Source organism: Anneissia japonica, unplaced genomic scaffold (genome assembly GCF_011630105.1).
Source record: "Anneissia japonica isolate Jap-2015-1 unplaced genomic scaffold, ASM1163010v1 scaffold287727_len1644234_cov201, whole genome shotgun sequence".
NCBI classification, from domain to species: domain Eukaryota; kingdom Metazoa; phylum Echinodermata; class Crinoidea; order Comatulida; family Comatulidae; genus Anneissia; species Anneissia japonica.
This window is the reverse complement of record NW_022713615.1, coordinates 23,393-42,960: the sequence shown is the minus strand read 5'-3', so window position 1 is coordinate 42,960 and position 19,568 is coordinate 23,393. Positions and strand designations below refer to the sequence as shown.

The following is a 19,568-nucleotide window of genomic DNA, read 5'->3' as shown; positions in this document are numbered from 1 at the left end:
ATGAAATTAATTTGAGAGTTACGCATTATATCCATCCACCAAAGCAAAAAAATCCGGAAGAGTGCATTTTATCCATCAAGCATTGAAAAGGGAGTAATCAACCAATCACAAAAGACAATGATGCATATTTAATTAGTTCCATAGCTGGTGGAAGGGCATAATAGGGCATAATACAAAGTTTGTTTTTGATCAGAGTGCAAATTAATAAAAGAAGAATGCATTGATCATCTTCTTTTAAAGAATAAGTTGCAATATGACCATGATCAAATTGTGGCCAAAATATAAATTTTAGTAATTATTATTATAACTAAGACCATTCAACAAAAAAATAAAATACATACATATCAAACTTAAAAATGTTTTACTTAGACTTTCCAATTAAGCCAATGCTTGGAATTTAGATATAATACTTATGCTAAATTTACATTTAAAATATTTAGCTATATTTAAATGAGTACACTTCCTTATAATTTAAGGAAACAAAAATTTATAAATGGGCCTGAAGAAGTCTGTTTAGAAGTTGGGTATTTATTTTTTGTTTATTAAATTGAAAGGCGGGTATTCTTCATAGTGAATTTAAATAAACTGATTATTTATGTGGTAAAAACTTACTAACAGTGTTGTTGCTTGTTCTCTCTGTAGTGGAATGATAGTATTTAATTTAAATTTTACATGTACTAAACCATATTTTAGGGGGAAATATAACATTTACTAAATCAGATCAGACACATTTTGTAAATATTTTATGAGAGTGAATGCAGTAATTTTGCTAAATAATATAAACAGAAACCTAACAGAAACCTTTAAGAAACTTTCAATTTTGTTTTGTTTTAAGTTATTTAAACATAATTGAATTTAAACCTCTAAAGTCCTAGTAAAAATTCACTATAATTTGTTATTTTTCATTGGTCCTTAAGTAAAGAATAATGCATGCATTCTGCTGGCAAAACTGGATATAATGCCTAACATCAGATTTTTCATGCTTCATTGGCTTTTGTTTTAATTTGGAAAAGCGCATTATGTCCATTTTGATTGGGTTATAGAAAAAAAAATATAAAAAAAAGTATTTCAGTATGTTTTTCTGTTAGTAGTTAGTACATTTACACAAAAAATTCAATATAATTCATTTCCATAACAAAAGGCTAACAAGAAACGCGTTTTGTTCAATATCTTAAAATTATGATTTTGGCTTATAATGCGTTCTTCCGAATCACGGCAGTAACTGCGTAGCCGTCCTCGATGCAATTGAGAAGCTCCCCGATTTGACCGACCAATCAGCATCGAAAGCTGTCAGCAATAGAGTGTAGCAATTGTATGGAAAGCAAGCTTTAAAAATATGTAACCTGGTGGAAAGAAATGAACATATAGATAGTCTCGCCAGAAATAACAGTGTGCTTAGCATTACAATCGAACTTGCAACCTGTCAGTTGGAAGCCCGACACCTTACCGCTGTTTAACACTTTCCCAAAGATATGTGTACACCCATTTATGAAATACATTTTAGTGAATGATCCCATCAGTCCTGAAATAACCTCTTTCTATTGTAATTAGATGATATTTATAGTAATTGACAATATTTTCAACTGTTATAATCAGATCTGGTCCATATTTTCATAAATAAATTATGATATGAAATTGGATAATTCGGGCTACTGCATATCAAAATGTTATGTTACTAATTGGCTAGAATAATTAATAATAATTAACTATAGAATTATACAGAAATAGATTGGATCTTGCTTTTGAAAAGGTAAAACCTTTTACTTGTCAATTAAATTATCTTTTATTTACAAATTACTCTTTCTTATTATTAAATGCCTGCTTATAACTATAAAGGAATCTGCATAGCATTCCTTGAATCTTTTATAGAATCACGTTGCCTACATCATTTTTGCTGCTCCATCCTTTTATTTTGCAATATATTCATCAACTGCTGGAAGTTTCGTATGTGTTCTCCATTGATGAAACAAAATGATGAGAAAGAAATTTGTTAACATGATTAGGCATCCCTTGAGTCTGGTACAGAATCAGGTTGCTGCTCATCACCTCCAGAGGAAGTTGGAAGAACAACAGACTTGCTGGTGAAGTCTGCTCCAGCACAGTTTATCTTCTCATTTTGCGATGTATTCATTGACAGTTGGACATTTTGTAAGTAAAAATTTCCTGGTGGCGGTGATGCAAAATGATGAGAAAGAAATTGTGGTGAGGCCACAAGAGAAGGATCTGGAATTAAATTACCATCAATTTCTGGAGTTGCAAAAGGATTGACGGAGTGGCAGGACTCCGGCGTCTTCAAACAATTTGGTTCCTGATAGAGAGCATCGTTTTGACAGCTGGGATTTGAAGATAGATCAGATTGTGGTTTATTGTGGTTTGTGTACTGTACCTCAGCACTTTTGTAGTTCTCTTGTGCAAGAGGAAATTGCGGACGCTGAAAATTCTGATCGCCAGACTGAAGCATTCCAACAGGAGAACAACCACCTTGATGCGGAACTCTATGACATGGATTCTGATTGTTCTGTGTACGGACATTTTTGTCAATGCTTTGGGCCTGGTCAAAGCTGCTGCCAGTCGTTGGCATAGAGGAGTCGTATAAATGACTGGTGGGCACAGATGATGGTGTTCTAACGGAAGAATTGGGAGTTGCCTCTGTGGAGTATCCGTTGGAGTACATCTTGGATGTGTTTAGACTGCTGTCGCTGGATTCGCACGGGCCGTATTTATGCCACATGCTTATTTCGTGTGTGTCAACTCTGTTGCCGGAATTTGTGAACATCTGAGAGTTATTATGCATTCCAATGTGGAGACCTTCCAGTTTCCCTCGTAATTTCTGTGACTCCGAGAGAGACTCATTGCACTCGGTTTTCATCTCGTTTACGCTCTCCTGCACTTGACCGTTTGTGGAGCCTGTCACCTCATTTTGAGTCAAGGCCGGCTTGATAGTGCAAACACTCCCACAAATACTATTCATTGGTGATTGCATCATTTGGGCTCCAAACAAACCATTTTGTCCTATGGAGTTAAATGACAAAAGTAGAGACATAAAATGAATGATTTATTTTTATGGTTATCCAGTAATTGGCTATCATAGATTATGTAGCCTTACTTAACCTATATTTAGACGTCTATAAGTGCTTGAGTAGCTGTTACAATGAGAGAGAGCAGGTAGTTTTGCATTTGCCCAACCCACTTGATGATTGTATCTCAAATAACATTTTCATAGTATTTATTTGAGAAGCATGATAGCTGAGAATGACATGGTATGTCGAATCGCAAAATCGGAACCAAAAAAAAAATGAAAAAATTGCACTCCTCAAGCCAGATGAAAAAGTTTTATGATGATGTTGATCATGAATAAAAAAAAAATTATAAAGAATATGTATATGAAGAAATAATAATATAATAGAAAAATAAAATGCAAAAGACAATTAGAAATACTGTATACCTTCTGTAGGTTTCAGTGCCATCCTACGTCTACACTTCTCATTCAAATTATACAAGTCATCTGCAACCTTAAAAAAAAAAAAAAAAAACAAAGACCGATGTAGGTTTTATTAAATTAACTAAAAACCAGGATAGACTGAAAAATTTAATATTTTACTAATCTAGGTGGTCAAACCTAACCCTGTAAGATTTTGGAAAGGCAGTGTACTTGAGGTATGGATTGAAGCCCCTACCACAAGGTTGAAAAGCTGAATCGCACCCAATTAATTGTCTAGCATTTCAAACATTTGTACATACACAGTTCTATTGGTTTTTTAATTAAAATAAAATTACAGGTCTACCTCTAATTAATGACCACCTCCAATTAAAGACCATTTATCTGTGGTCCCAAATTAACAAATGTATTTTATCTTTATTATTCTAATTTGAGACCAAAGTTGCTAAAAACCATGGAAACCCTGGTCCCAAAAATGGTCTTTAATTGGAGGGAGACATGTATCAAATAAAATTATTGCACAAGAATGTATGCACTCTCAGTGTATAAATCTTGTCTAGGGCAATGGTGTCTAGTTAGTACCATAGAGGCAAAGTTAGTCCAGTTTTCATTACTGAACATAGGGAATGAGCTGTTAGGAGTCAATCGTAGTAAAGCCTTGTCTTTAATTAGCTTAACGATTTTCACAAATGAATGAAAACCTACTTTAATCATCTCTGGACGTTTCTGAAATTTGTCAGCGATGCATCTAAAGGCGATTTCTAGGAGATCTCCCGCTAGATCCCACGGCCAATTTGCACACTTTGGGTCTCTCAACTTCTCAATTATGTCTTCTAATGCGGTGTTGTGATCCTTTGTATAGTAAACAAGCTCAGTCTGTAAGGAACATAACAGGAATGTTACACTAAAATAATAATATATGAATAATAATAATAAGCACCCTATAAATATATCTCAGAGCACAGTTTTTTTTATTTTTTTATTTCAACCATCTTTAAAGAGGGTAACCCTTCCAGTTTAGCCCAGTAGGTTAACTGATATTCAGGGGCCCTCTTTAATAAAATCAAAAAACAGTACAAACAACATCATTACAACATAATAATAATAATAATAATAATAATAATAATAATAATAATAATAATAATAACATACAATCCTCATAACAACTCTTAAAAGTATTAATTGACTTACATAAAGAAAATTCAAAATAGAAGTTTAATTTAAGCCTAATATAATATAATGTAATATAATATAGTATAATATAGAATAAAAATCAAATAATGTAATAATAAGAAGAGCTCAATAAAACTGCAATAAACAACGGCTAAGAGTTTAAAATATATCGTTTTAACTTAAATTTAAATGTATTTTGCAGTCCCGGAGCTCAGTTGGTAAATTATTATAAAAATTAGGACAAAGATAACTAAATGCACGTTTAAAACATTGCAGATTGACTTGGGGTTACTACGATACATATAAGAAAACACTGCCAACGAATACTTTTTTTAAAGTTTTTCAGCCTTCGGGCTGCTTGCTGTGCCTGTTGTATACCTGAATAACTAAAAAAAATTTTAAAAATGCATCATCACCAATAGCCTACTTTCAACACCACTATCATTATATAATACAGTACAAGAATAAACTCTCACCAAAAGCTGGTGTCCACGTGGCTCTCTCTTGTCATCGAATGCTCTCTGTCCTGTTAACACTTCCAAAAGAACCTTAAAAATATATTTTAAAAAACCCTTTTAAACATAAATACATTTCTTATACATTTACCTCCTTCTCTACTTAAAAACATAAAGGTCTGAAAGATAGATAAATAATTAAATCCTTGCCGAGCCACTAAGGCTCATAGGGCTGGAGCTTATTCCCAGTTTCTGTAGGGTGAAGAGGATTAGAGTGTGATACTCCCCTTGGGTGGGACGCTGGTTTACCGCAGGTTACTCCCAGCAACTTGCTGGTACCTATTGACAGCTGGGTAGATGGAAGCAATGTAGATAAAGTGCCTTACTCATGGACATAAACAAAATGCACAGAGAAGGATTGAAACCCCGACCTCGAGGTTAGGAAACCAAACCATTCCCACTGCACCAAACCTTCCTCCAATAGATAAATAAATATATAAAAACCTACCACGCCAAAACTATATACATCAACTTTAGTAGATAGCTTGCGATTGCGTCTGTATTCAGCAGGCAAATATGGCAGCGTACCGTGGGCCTCTGACGTTTTCATTATAGTGTACAGCTTTCCACCAGTTGGGCCATGGCGAGCTAAACCGAAGTCTCCAATCTTTGGGACAAAGTCTTTACCAAGCAAAATATTTGCACTAATAAAGATAAAAACGTTACCATGCCAATAAATGTAAAAATAAAAACATCATAAAAAAATATCTTAGATTGGATTTTACACACTAATTAATGAAAGTGGGGTCCTTCCCTACACCGGGAGACGATAAACTGTTTAAAAAAGGTGCACTGTATTCTTTTACCTGAATTTCTGAATATTATTTTTTGATTATCATACCTTTTGATGTCTCCATGAATGAGTGGTTTTTGAGGTTGAGCAGAGTGCAGAAAGTTGAGTCCAATAGCTGCTCCTAGCACAATGCTATGCCTTGTAGCCCAATCAAGAGGCTTACGTCCATCCTTGTACAGAAAAATGATAAGTTATCATTTTTGTGCTTTCATATACTCTGTGTATCCTCCACAACATTTAAACACACATACAATCTTGAATGTATGAAGCTTTTGAATGCTGACTGTTTCCTTGGTTTACATTTTAAAACAGTTTGGAACAGTTTGTGTCTTTGGGTTCCAATTAAAAGGGTTAGAGTTTGAAGAGGCTGGTCATAGATAAAACATTTCATCTACATATTTCTTTCTTTATGTCTGTACCCAGAGCTCGCCACAGATAGAAAGGGGTGGAATCTGATCAATGAGGGTGTAAACAGTAAGCGAGCACACGATCGCAATTATAATGTATCTCTGTCTCTTAAATTTGAATGGTTTAAAATGAATTTAGTGTAATGTTGAATTAACTACGTTGCATTGCATGTGTCCTTGGCCAAGGTACTTTACTTATGTTCAGTGCCTCTCTCCACCCAGGAGTATAAATGGGCACCTGGCAGCATTAAATTGTACGCACATCTAGGAATATTATTATTGTTATTATTATTATTATTATTATAATTACTATTAGTATTTTTATTATTATTATTATTATTATTATTATTATTATTATTATTATTATTATTATTATTATTATGTATACAGTATTCCTCGGGGAGCAGAAGAGGTCACACTGTGTATGAATAACAATTATGTCATATCACACCCACATATGGGCATAATAATGTTATATTACACCATTTAAATTGACAAATATCTTATCTCATAAAAAATGATAGTGTGGCACAGGTTAACATTACCATATAATATGATCTGTTACATTACATTTCTCATGTGTTAAGTTATACTCACCCTGCCCTGGAGGTTATCTTCCAAGGACCCATGTTCACAGTACTCATAGAGGAGACAGAGTGATGGTCCATCTATTGAGTAGCCTAGCAGTGGAACAATGTTTTGGTGTCTATACCTGCAACAAAAATAAATTGTAAAATGTTTTCTTAATCTCCGAGTTCAAAAGAAAAGTCAAAATAGTAAAGTAGTCAGCATTTTTCTCATCTGTCTCTTATACACATCTAGATGTGTATAAGAGACAGCCTTTACAAAGATAAGAAAAAAACAAATAAGAGGGAACAAATTTCTTCATAATGGTGGCCTACCTGACCAAAGCTGGTATTTCTTTCAATTGATCTGCACTTGCAAACTTCTCTGCATCATATCCCATTTCAGATTTCTAAATTTTTAAGAATGCAAAAAAAGGTTAGATTTACTTGATTTGTAGGATAAATTGTTTTTTAAATTTTAAGATCTTTTTCTGTGGCAAAATTGAAAAAAAACAAAAACAAACAATGTTGCCTCACATACCTTCATTTTCTTGACGGCAAAATCAGATAAATCTATCGTGGCATAGTAAACGGTGCCAAAAGCACCTTCTCCACGCTTATACTTGTCGCTGAAGTTTTCCGTTGCATAAGCGATTTTATCATATCGGAAACTATTCAGATAATTTAATGCTTTCAATGCTGGAAAGACAAGATATACAACATATACTTTATATAATCAAATAGTAATATATAATATAATGTTTATATTAGGCGAATCAATTGGTCACATTTGTTTTGTTGGAATAACTGGAAATTAAATATTAGATATAGATGTGGTCTTATTTTTACTTGTGTGTGGTACCTTTTTTGTGAGCCTACAATAATAATAATAATAATAATGGTAGACTTAAATAGCGTATTTGTTGAGTCCTCTATGTGCTCCACATTATCATTTCCCCGAGAGATACAGATAAGTCGCTTTAAGTTTATTTCCATACAATTTTGATATGACAAATACCTCTGACTTGCATGAATCACTAATTCCCAGATATAGGATTTTCATTTTTTTAACCATACTTATAGAGGTTGACCATCCAACTTATCCTAGAAGGTTGGCTGACAGTGGCAGATCTGGGAATTCAAAATAGAGGAGCCCCATGGAGGGAATTTCACAGACAGAGCATACCACCTTAGCCCCACCATGGTTGGGGCTGAGGTAAGAAAATTTATTATTATGGTACCTCTATATGCCCTGAAATGGCACTCTCAGACTTAAGTTTAATTTATAACTTTAATTTTTACTCCATTTTAAAATTTTATTTGGGGGTGGGGAGTGGGGAGAGGCCAGCCCTGCTCGCCCCCCCCCCTCCAAATCCCACCACTAGCTTTATACTAGCAGGGTACCTTTAACACCTCTTGTCTTCTTCCACTCTTTGGATCCTCTGAATAATTGATGACACCATGGAGGAAATATATTAATTTCCTCCATGATCACACTTACTTGTAGGTGTTGACGAAGTACTCTGGTTGTCAGATGAGGTGACATGGCGGTTGAAGCGGGAATCAAATTCTGGGGACATTAAATCCTTGTTACACTGAGTATCCATGTTTGGATACATGCAATGTGCATCAGCAGGTTTTGAGTAGTACATGCCATTGGGGGCAGGAATTTCCCCACCAGTCTGAGCATAACGTGTGCCATTCCATGCGTGTTCCACTGGCCTATGAGGATTGGGGTCATAGTAACCATGATTAGGGTACGGATTTGCATTTGGCATCTGAGGCAATGGAGGGCCTGGCAGTTGTGATGGATCCATATCTGAAAAATTAGATTTTATCAGGTGACATTTTAATTTAATAAAAAATAAATAGAAGAATGTTTTGTACAGTACTGAAATATTTATTCACAACTATAAATAGATGATTGAATGGATGGATGGATAGATGGAAAGATGAATGAATAGATGGATGAACGAACAAACGAATGGAACAAAAAAAAGGTAAAGGTTAGGAGAATAACCCATAAATTGCAGCGTCATTGTGCTGAATTGCGTATGGGCATGGTCTGGGACTATCTAGCAGCCGCAGCTATCTAAAGTGGCGCTTAATAGTAGATACATATTCACATCATTCCTCTACGACAGGGGCTGCAATGAACCATAACATCGGGGTAACCCTTACTCTTCCGAAAGATGCAATGGGTTCTTTAAAGTGCACACGAGCCAGATGTATACACTGGCTTCATTTTAAATCCTTATCTGAGAAGACTTGGTTCTACCAACCGATCCATTGGCGAGGAGCGGCTGAAACTAAATGGATGAAGGAATGGACAGACAGATGAATGAATGAATAAATGAATAAATTAATTAATTGATGAATTAATTAATTTTAAGGGAATATTTATGTAAATTGCCATGTCTGAAGATTGAATTAAACTTGAAAAATGAGATCCACTTAGTTTACCTGGGAGAAAATGTATGCTTTGCCTATCTTGTGGATATTTTTCGCAAGGTTTTGGCACAATCCCACGACACAACTCAATCTTATAATGCTCCTTCTCATCAACTACATTTTGGAACAGAAAACAGGAAGAGAAAAATGTTTAATTATTATTTCATATATTTATTATATAAACATTTTTATTGCCACAATATCTATTTAATTTCATGTAAAAAAAGGCAACATCAATACTGAGTAGCTGCAGTATCCTACTTATAAGTGTACTAGTATGCAAAGGTCAACTTATAAACAGCCATAACCTATATAAAGATGATTTAATATGCACTGCAGAGCTTAGTAATCTCCAATACATATTTGAAGGGTTCATTGTGGAACCTTGGCTACCACATTATATTGTTGGCCTATCTGACTTTTAACATTAGTATTTAGGCAAGATTTTTTCATGCTTTGTTTAGTGAACCCAGCGCCCGCCAATAATGATGATTTCAGATAAAATAAAAATTTTATTTTCGGCCAATTAGCCAACCCACTGCCACAAAAAATTGAAATTTCAGAAAAAAATTCAAGTTTTTCTTTATTTTTATTACGCCTTCCATTGCCTGAAAATCTAAAAATAAGATATGTATATTTCTTCCCAATTATATAAATTTTAAGCATTTAACCATCCCATTACTACACTGTTTACATTCAACAATAACATTTTGTTTTTATTTTCTCCTCCACCTGGATGTTTTGGCAAAAACATTTGCTACAGTAAATAAGAAAACAAAATTTTATTTTTATTTTTTTTCACACTCCACTGATGATCTTAAAAAAGATAAGTTGGCAAAACAAAGTATTTTGTGTGAAATCAGTTAATAGCTTCAGTGGCGGATCCAGGAGTTAAAAATAGAGGGGGCCCGGGGAGGTACTTTCACAGATGGAGGAACTATACAACCTCAGCCCCACCAAAATTTGTGATTATAGCACCCCTAGATGGCCGGAAATTGCACTAAAAATTTGAATATAATTTTCTTTTTATCGCCATTTTTAAAATTATTCAACAATTTGGGGGGGGGGTGCCTAGGTCTCCTTTGTAAAGATGCTTGGAACATCAAGGTAACGTATATTCAAAATAGAATATAATCACTAATAAGCGCCATTGCCCATACTTGAGAGTGGCACTTAAGGAAAATAATTATGTCTGGAGGGGCGCTTTATTTAAGGGAAATGCTTATTCATGAGAGAACACCAGACAGACACTGGCAATGAAGAACAATTTATGTTGTTCAGAATAACATTTTTTCATCTAATGTACTGCAGTAAATAATATGATCAAATCATTTAAGAAATTTCAAAGAAAAAAATAGAAATTTTAAGAACTGACATTTTAAAATGCATGAAAGTGAAACTAATACACATGCTTATACAGTAATGTCGGAAATAGATTCTTTGTTATTTGATGATTAAATATCTAGCAATTCATACAAAACTACAATACAATAATAAACAGTACAACCAGAAAGCTTCTTTACCACGTAGTCAGCTAAAATAGCTGTTTGAAACTAGCTTTTACAAACATAAGCTGTATTGTCGTCCAAAACTCTACAAAGCCAGACTGGATACTGTCTGACCTTTGTTTATAGCTCATTTATCCCTCTTTGTACATCTTAGAATCCACATAAGATAAAAACATAATCCTCATGAAATACATGTATACGATACATACATACGAACTGAACGTTAGATGGTGGCCACACCAGTTTGCTTGTATATTAACTGTCTTTGCTGTGACGACTTTTTTGTGACAGCATTCCAGTCATCGACAACTGTTCTGGTACATTGTATATATTTTTTCAAATATTACTTTTTTATGACTACGATGTTTCGGAACAGAACTGCATGCTGGACATTGCCCCTCCTTCTTCAATAGCCTGTCAAATATCTTGTGGACTTCAATACAACAGAGCAGTAGTGGTGCCAATGGGAGGGGGGGCCTTTTTCCCAGTCGAACAAGCCCGGACCCCCCATCGTTCAATGCCATGACAAGGTCGTTGGACCAAAAATACTAATTTGCCTATTCAAATAATGATATGATGATTGTTAATTACTATTAGTGTGGTCTAAAAGCACAATTTGGGCCATAATAATAAGCGATAAAAACTCTCCCTATGAACCCTACCAAGGATCTTCATTCCAGACCCCACATTTCAGACCCCCTGTCGACAAATTTCTGGAGCCATCACTGGCACAGAGATGAAGGAGCACACAAGCTACCTAGCATTTAAAACCAGCATCAATTGAAAGAAGAGGGGCGGTGGGATATATAATGCCAGCAGCATTATTTTAAAACATGGAGAAACATGGCAGTCACCATAAGTGTATTTCCAATATTTTTAAACAAATAAACCAATTAGTTGATGTTAACTTATGCTAGCTTTCGTCTTGTTGTAAGCAAGACTTCATCAGGCTGAATGAGTTGGTTATTTCGATGTTTGTGAAACGTCAGAGTGTGACGACTCCCATCCAGCTCATTCAGTCCTGATAAAGTCTTGTTGACAACAAGACAAAAGCTAGCGTAAGTTAACTTCAACTAATTGGTTTATTTGTTGAGAAATATTTGAAGATGAAACTACTCTATCATAGTCACCATAAGATTGTACACTCTAGTAAAAAGGTTTCAAACCATCCAGAAAATATATCTTACCGGTAAATTTTTTGTTGATTAAAATGAAAATTAATGTTTACACCTACATTTTTGTTCTCATTATACTGAAATATACCACAATATTTTTCCAAGTGCGAACAGCCGTAAAATTGAGTCAATGGTAAACCTATCCTTAGTCTTTATTAATTATTTAATTCAATAAAGAAAAACCAAAAAACAATCTTTAAACTCTATCTAAATTATTAAATTTTTCCTGACAAAAAACTGTTGCATGCCAATACAGTATATAGTCATTATGTGCCTGTATATGGATGGTCATGATGTAATAATAATAATAATAATAATAATAATAATAATAATAATAATAATAATAATAATAATAATTACTTGAAAACATGAAACTTGATTACAGCAGTCATAATCTCCATATTTAGGCTTGTCACATGTTTTTGTCAAATAAAATTTGATAGTTTGGACAGGACATTGATTATGGACATAAATTGCTTGGGGGGGGGGGGGCGGTGTTTATGTTCACCCAGCAGCAAGAAAAACCAGTAGCTGAACAAAGGGAAGATGAGCTCCTCAGAGTCAACGGCCAACCATTAATTAATTTAGGGAATAGGAGTAGTTTACCTCATCGTTATTATTATTATTATTATTATCATCATTATTACTACTGTATTTGTATTTTCTTGGTGGGCCTATATTAATTCTGTGTAAAGTGCATAGGGGCAATGTGCAATATGCGCTATATAAATATAACATCATTATTATTATAAACAATGATTTCATCATACCATAATCCATGATAATACTCATAGCTCTGCCATGCTTCATTTCATAAAGACTGTTGTAGAGTTCAAGGATTGTGTGGTTCATGTAGTCCCAAGTACGTAACATCATATGTGTTGGGCTGCCATTAGGACGATAAGATTCCAACGTTAATCCATCAATTTCATCATTATGAAAGCCAAGAATAGCAGCTGCAATGATAAAAGTCCAGTTAGATATATCAGCAACCAAAAAAAAAATAAAAAAAAAATTTGGTAATTTAATGTAATCATCATGAAGAGCTGCCCTCATCGGGGAGATCAGCACAACAAGATATTGAATCTACGCCTGTTTCCCAAGGGAGATAAGTATGTGCTTGATCCAATGGCCGGGGTAATAATGTAAAATGCTATAGGCCTTATTTGCATGAAACCAATTTCCAATTTATCCAAGGTGAATAAGGAAGAAATAAAGAATTATTTTTGAATCCCATTATCCCATATGTTTATTACTTTGCTGTTCCTGCGCACCTATTTTCCTTGAGATTTTCCACGCAAATTTGAGCTAGTTTTTGAAGTATCACAATCAAAATACTTTACAGCCCTGCTTCTCAAATTATGGGTCACGATTCAAATTTGTCAAAACATTTCCGAGGGTCATGAAACTGCTTCTGACTTTAAAAGAAAATAGAAGAAAAAAAAAGTGCTTCTACATAGCCGTCCAACAAAGAACTCAACTAAAGAGATACTGTACACCCAAACGTAGCTATGAAGGCAAAGTTCGAAATTTATTATTAACTCAACACCTAGAATCTACTCTTATAGTTATACTGTCGCCAATATCCAGGGATTGATAAGATCATTTGCAAGGACATCTCACATTAATAACACAACGTACCAGTTAATATTACATCCTGTCTAAAATTATGAGATTCTTTTCATCCTTTATGCGAGGAGATGGGGGACGTACAAGCTTTATTTCGAATTGTTATTTACCCAGTCAACCTTGGCCAAGTCAAACGTACATAAGTCGAAATTTGTCATAGTTTTTATTGTTTTACTTTAAACATTTCAACATTACGAGTACTAATACAATGAATATTCTCCTTACTATAAAATGGAATATCCCATACATACTTTGCTGAGTAAAAAAAAATCGAAACAATCTATTAAACACTCTTTATATTCGAAATATACTATTGAGATACAGCATATCTTAATATGATAATATATGCCTTGGGTCGCCAAAAAACAGGGGAGTTTGAAAGTGGGTCGCCACCTAAAAAGTTTGAGAAGCAGGGATTGATAGTATGGTGTGTGTGTGTGTGTGTGTGTGTAGATTTAAGCTTTTGTAACAATAGCCACTATTCGAATGTTCTGTCAACAGGGTACGACCGTTGTAATCAAAAGAATTTACATGTATTAATCCTTAACTCAACGTTATCTAGGCCTAAAGCCCATCCATGCCCAGCGTTTTCTTACCCAGCCTTTTCCAGTTCATCTCACTCGACTCCACGACATCTAGCAGCCTACACAACTTCTGGTACGCAATGGGCGGAATGTCACGTACAAATCGTATTCCTTTCCGATTCCTTTGCATATTCCCTAAAGTCGCCATGACTTTTTAAAATCGATAATGTTGATTTAGAAGTTCTGGTAAAGCCGTCGGAACATGAGTAAAGAACGAAATAATTAAGGCTAGCGTACCTCCAACGGAGCAATGCTCCGACGACTATTTACTGCATGGAGCTTTCTGTGATGGCAGCTATAACTGTAATACGGAAGTAGCACGGTTGTGACGTCAACAAAAATAATGTAGGGGATTTCCCTATTTTGTCCAGAAATGGGGAGGTGACAATCAAGAAATCATCTTTGGGTCGGGTTATTTTATATAATAATGAGAACCAGACCCGTAGCCAGGTCCTTCCAAGGGGGGTTTTCTGGGCGTCACGTCCATGGTCGAAGCCCTGGTGGGGTCGGCAAAACCCCTGAAGCAAGAGGATTTTTGTGCTTTATGGGTCTAAATAATGCTATAAAAGCAGACATGCTTGAAAACGTCTGTGTCTGGGTGGGTCTGCAGTGCATTAGTTGGGTTGGAGGACTTGAAAAAAAAAATTGAAAAGGGGGGGTTCGCCATAAAAGAGGGGAGTTTGCTGGAAAAGGGGGTTCTTCCGATCTAGATGTGTATAAGAGACAGCCCCCACCCACTGGATACGGGCCTGTAGAACAATGGGCTTTTTTACGATTAGATCACATATCATACCCATCCATGGTAGACCTAAGGCTACGTTCCCATAAGCCTACATAAATATTATTAAGTCAAAAAGCAGCCATGTTTCAATTGTGTAAGCATTTAACCATAAGAAAAGATGAGTCAATTATTCGTATCATTAATATGATGTGGGATGATGGAATGGGTCATTGTAATTGGGATAATAACTAGTCTCCGGAAACGGTGTTGCGGTAATTTTAAACTAAAGGGCGGGGTGTAATTTTGGCTCAGGTAGGTTACACTACTGGAGAACAAAGAACACGTGTGACAACATTATTCGCCCATAATCACTACGGAATTATATTAGAAAATACAGTACTACTGTGTGCGGTGGGTGGGCTACTTTTAGTCAGCATTGTTTTTTTTTAAACAGGATACTTTTTATAGCATTTATACTGCCGAACCTGTGTGACGTCACAAACAGCGATTTGATTGTAACAGGATATATCAGTCTGTTTAGTACAGTATATAATGCCAGGTAATTCCACAATTCTCAAAATAAGTTTGTTACTCAATACAATGACGTCACCCCATTGATAATAAAAAATTGATATAAATAACAAATTCCTATGATTGAAGGCGATGGATATCACTGTGGCTAGGTGCTAGCCGCAATACGGACAAACGGCGGAAAAGCGTTACCGAGTAGTAGTAGGTCTAGTCGTAGTAGTATTGATATGCAAATCAATGAGGCGTGAATAATTATGTTTTCGATTCGAAGAAGAGACTAGAGTATCTTCTAACCATGGAGATGTTCTAACATGGACCTATTAATAAGAAGGAAATACAGCAATTTCCAGCTAGCGTGACTAATTGCTCTTCAGCCAATCAGCAATAAGCTAATAATAATAAGATAGGCCTAATAACAAAGATACTAGAAACACAAGATAGAGTTCAATTCTCCCATGAATTCTCCACAGAAAAAAACTGTTCCACCGAAATGCATGGTGGCAATACAAATAATGGGGCGCCGCGTACGGCTGGATCTAAAAAACTTCTGCCACCGTTACATACATAGTCTCCTTTTGCGGAGGTTGAAATCGTTGCAATTTTCCATACAAACAAGTTGGTATAAATAAACCAAAACGATAAAATGACAGACACAAAAGCTCAGATTTGTATGACCGGACTCTGGTTATCAGATTCCTGATGATGACATAATTAATGTCGAAATATTGAATCCCGACACGATGGCGTGCATTTCGATACTTGGAGTATGTATACTATTTTATCTGAGATTAATCGGTGGACCTTTCGGACTCTGGTTAGTGATAAAAAAAAAATTGTTGTACTGTACCTTTTGTAAATGTGTATTGGTCGATAAATAAATAAATGAATGAATGAAATGAAGTTTTTCTCCATTAGTGAAAAAAGAAGGATGCTGCGTGTGTCTGGTTATACATCTATAAAGAACCCTATACTAGCAACAGAAGGGCGCCCTGTACGTCTGGACCAATTTCCGCTTCATGTTTGCTCTATCTTGTATTTCTAGTATCTTTGATAATAATACGTCCATGCTTCTACTATTATTCATTATAATTATCATATACCCTATCAATTATTATTATTATTATTATTATTATTATTATTATCATCTTTTTGCTTAGTGTTATGATTATATTATTATTGTTGTTAGTAGGCCTATTTGAATTATTGATTTTAGACGCCTATATTTATCAAAATAATTTTTCGGCCCATAGTGACCAAACCTAGCATAATTATGCTTTTTGGCATAATTTAGACCCATTTAGCATCTAGCATATGTGCTGGCATTATTTTAGAAAAATTTAGCATAATTTAGCATAATTTTGACCTCAGAGGAAAAAAAAAACTTTAATCTGAATTAAACCTGCCGTCAATAACCGTGGATACCACATAATAAAACTGAATTCGGCCATTGATTAAGACTTAATCAAGACTGAAATCAAGATGGGAGTATCCCAATAAATCCTATGCTATACGCATACTGCAGCTGCGTTTCTGTGGTTTTATTTAATTCTTTTTTTACGACACATTAAAAATAATTTTGGCCAGGGATTCAATCCTGTCCGGTCCTGTCCTCGCTGGAGGCGAAATTCGCGTTCGTTCGTTCGATCCGTCCGGGAGGCATGCGTCCGGGAGTACTACCGACTAATGAGTTTAAAATTAAGATACTGATACTCGGGCTGATACTCTATGACTGATCAGGGAGTTGGTCATAACAACTGCAGTGGTTTCGCTTTACTGCTCAACTAAACTATGTCTGTGAAATTACATATTTTGTTTTTGTAATGTGTTAATACACTACTTAGATAGGCTTTTCTTTTTCCATCTTGATTTCAGAGGTCAAAAACATTTTTCAATTTTTTTTCAATCATATAGTGGTGTAGACTAATCTTTTAAGAACATTTTGCTGGAGTTTTTTGAATAACATGATGTCAGAAAATCAGCCTAAAAGCTTACTGTATCTTATTTTTGTTGGTTACGCACCGCTGATTCGCAATGTTTGTCATCACTTCAAGATGTCTACCGATTCGTGAAAAAGGCCTTTAGTGGAACATCCGTTCCAAAGGCATTGCGAGTACGCGGAGAGCAATTTTACCCCATCCGCGCGGCGGCACTATATAGAAATAATAAACAGCAATAAAGGCGCCGCTCTGGTTCGTTTGCTTCCTATGATAGTTTCTCCACTTGTTAAAAATGTTAGTTCCAAAAACAAAGTTGCTTTGTTTTACCACTCAATATATACGACAGAAATGGGTATAATATTATTGACATGACGTTTTTGCGTCGGGGTGTTACAAAATAATGAGAAGTGCGCGTCAATGACTGCTTTCGTACTAAAAGAGCACTGCTACAGCGCCGCCAGACGGTCGGAACCTTTCATTGCACAGTTCACAGTGTTACTTGGTCAAAACAACGTAACTTGAAATTTTCCCTTTTGGAGAAAAATAGAGTTTGCATGTTTGCAACTTGCAGTAAATAAGCGTACACTTTCGAAATTTTGCAGGATTGTATATCTATAGACATTGTGTTTATATATAAAATTTTAATTACAACCGTTTGTTTATTGCAAAGTTATTAGCGACGTCCAAAGATAGCCTACGTTGTTTCAGGAACAATCAGGTTCGGTATTGTGTTAAGTGTGACATATTTTTGGATTTTATCACGTTTTGGACAATCACATGCATTATCTAGATTGTTCATATTTCGCTGTTATTGATTATTCATATCAAAATACCAAAATAACCAAGCTTAAAACAATTTTTAAATCCCATGTATTATCTAGCTTGTTCATACGTCGATTTGATTATTCATATGAAAACACAATTAACCAATTGAATTTGCCTTGCAAAACTCTATCAGCTTAAAACAATTTTTAAATCCCATGTATTATTTAGCTTGTTCATACGTCGCTGTTATTGATTATTCATATGAAATTACAATTAACCAATTGATTATGCCTTGCAAAACTCCGTCAGCTTAAAACAATTTTTAAATCCCATTTCGAGGCAAAATTAAACAACGTATCTACATCGTAGATATGTTGTTTTGCCCCGTAATCCTGCAGTTGTTTTACCACGGAAATTCACTGGATTGTTAGGTTTGTGCTTATAGGTAGGTTGTGCTAATCCCGCAATGTCTCATTTAATGAGATCTGAAATTTTCACAGAAAATCAGAAGTGGCTAATATGCTCCCAAATTATAGTATATCCAGGGGCGGATTTAGGGGGTGGGGGGAGGCTGCGACTTGTATCACATTTTTTTTTTTTTTTTTTTTTGAGATAATTGAATGGATACACAATTCCATAGAAAGGTTGATTCTATGTCACATCGCACAATGCATAGCTACAAAGACAGTTTAAGCGCAGATGCACCAGCATGGAAACCTTTGTGCAATCAGTCACTCTCAGTATGTAAGAATCGGTAATATTATTTCTGACACCCTATATTGCAGTACTGGTGCCCCGCAAGGCACCGTACTTGCTCCGTTTCTATTCACTATTTACACTGCTGACTTTAGATCAGCTAATAAATGTCCAACAATTAAATATGCTGATGATACGGTAATCTTGGGTCTAATTAGGAAGGACGACCTGTCTTTGTATATTTAAGAAATTCAAAGGTTTGTGTCTTATTGTAAAGATAACTTTCTTGAAATTAATACAGAGAAAACGAAAGAAATGGTGATTGATTTTCGAAAAAAGCGGGTTAAGGGAGAAAGTATCATTATTGAAAATAAAGAAATAGCACAAGTTACATCGTATAAATATCTGGGGGTAATCTATGATAATCAACTGTCGTGGGGAACTTTCTGTGACCATTTAGTTAAGAAACTTAATATGAGAATGTTTTGCTTTAGGAAACTTAATTCTTTTCAGGTCAGGAAGGAGATAATGCTGTCATTTTATAATTCTGTTATTCTCGGATTACTTTGTTACTGCTTAGTTTGTTGGGGTGGGAATATTTCACAAGGTGATAGGGACAGATTACAGAAGTTTGTTAACAGGTTTGGGAAGATTATCGGTTCGGAACTGCAATCGGTG

General features: G+C 35.0%; 1 protein-coding gene across 1 annotated transcript; it reads right to left on the bottom strand.

Annotated features, from left to right (window-relative positions):
• Positions 1–798: 798 nt before the first annotated feature.
• Positions 799–14,529, bottom strand: LOC117108577 (serine/threonine-protein kinase pelle-like). The gene is made up of 13 exons (XM_033250639.1): positions 14,253–14,529; positions 12,798–12,983; positions 9,357–9,458; positions 8,395–8,712; positions 7,435–7,592; positions 7,230–7,303; positions 6,925–7,039; positions 5,969–6,090; positions 5,576–5,771; positions 5,089–5,160; positions 4,145–4,315; positions 3,446–3,512; positions 799–3,012 (listed from the first exon to the last, which is right to left on the bottom strand). Exons 1-13 carry the CDS (start codon positions 14,386–14,388, stop codon positions 2,000–2,002), a joined length of 2,730 nt encoding a protein of 909 aa, XP_033106530.1. The 5' UTR covers positions 14,389–14,529; the 3' UTR covers positions 799–1,999.
• Between the last annotated feature and the right edge of the window lie 5,039 nt (positions 14,530–19,568).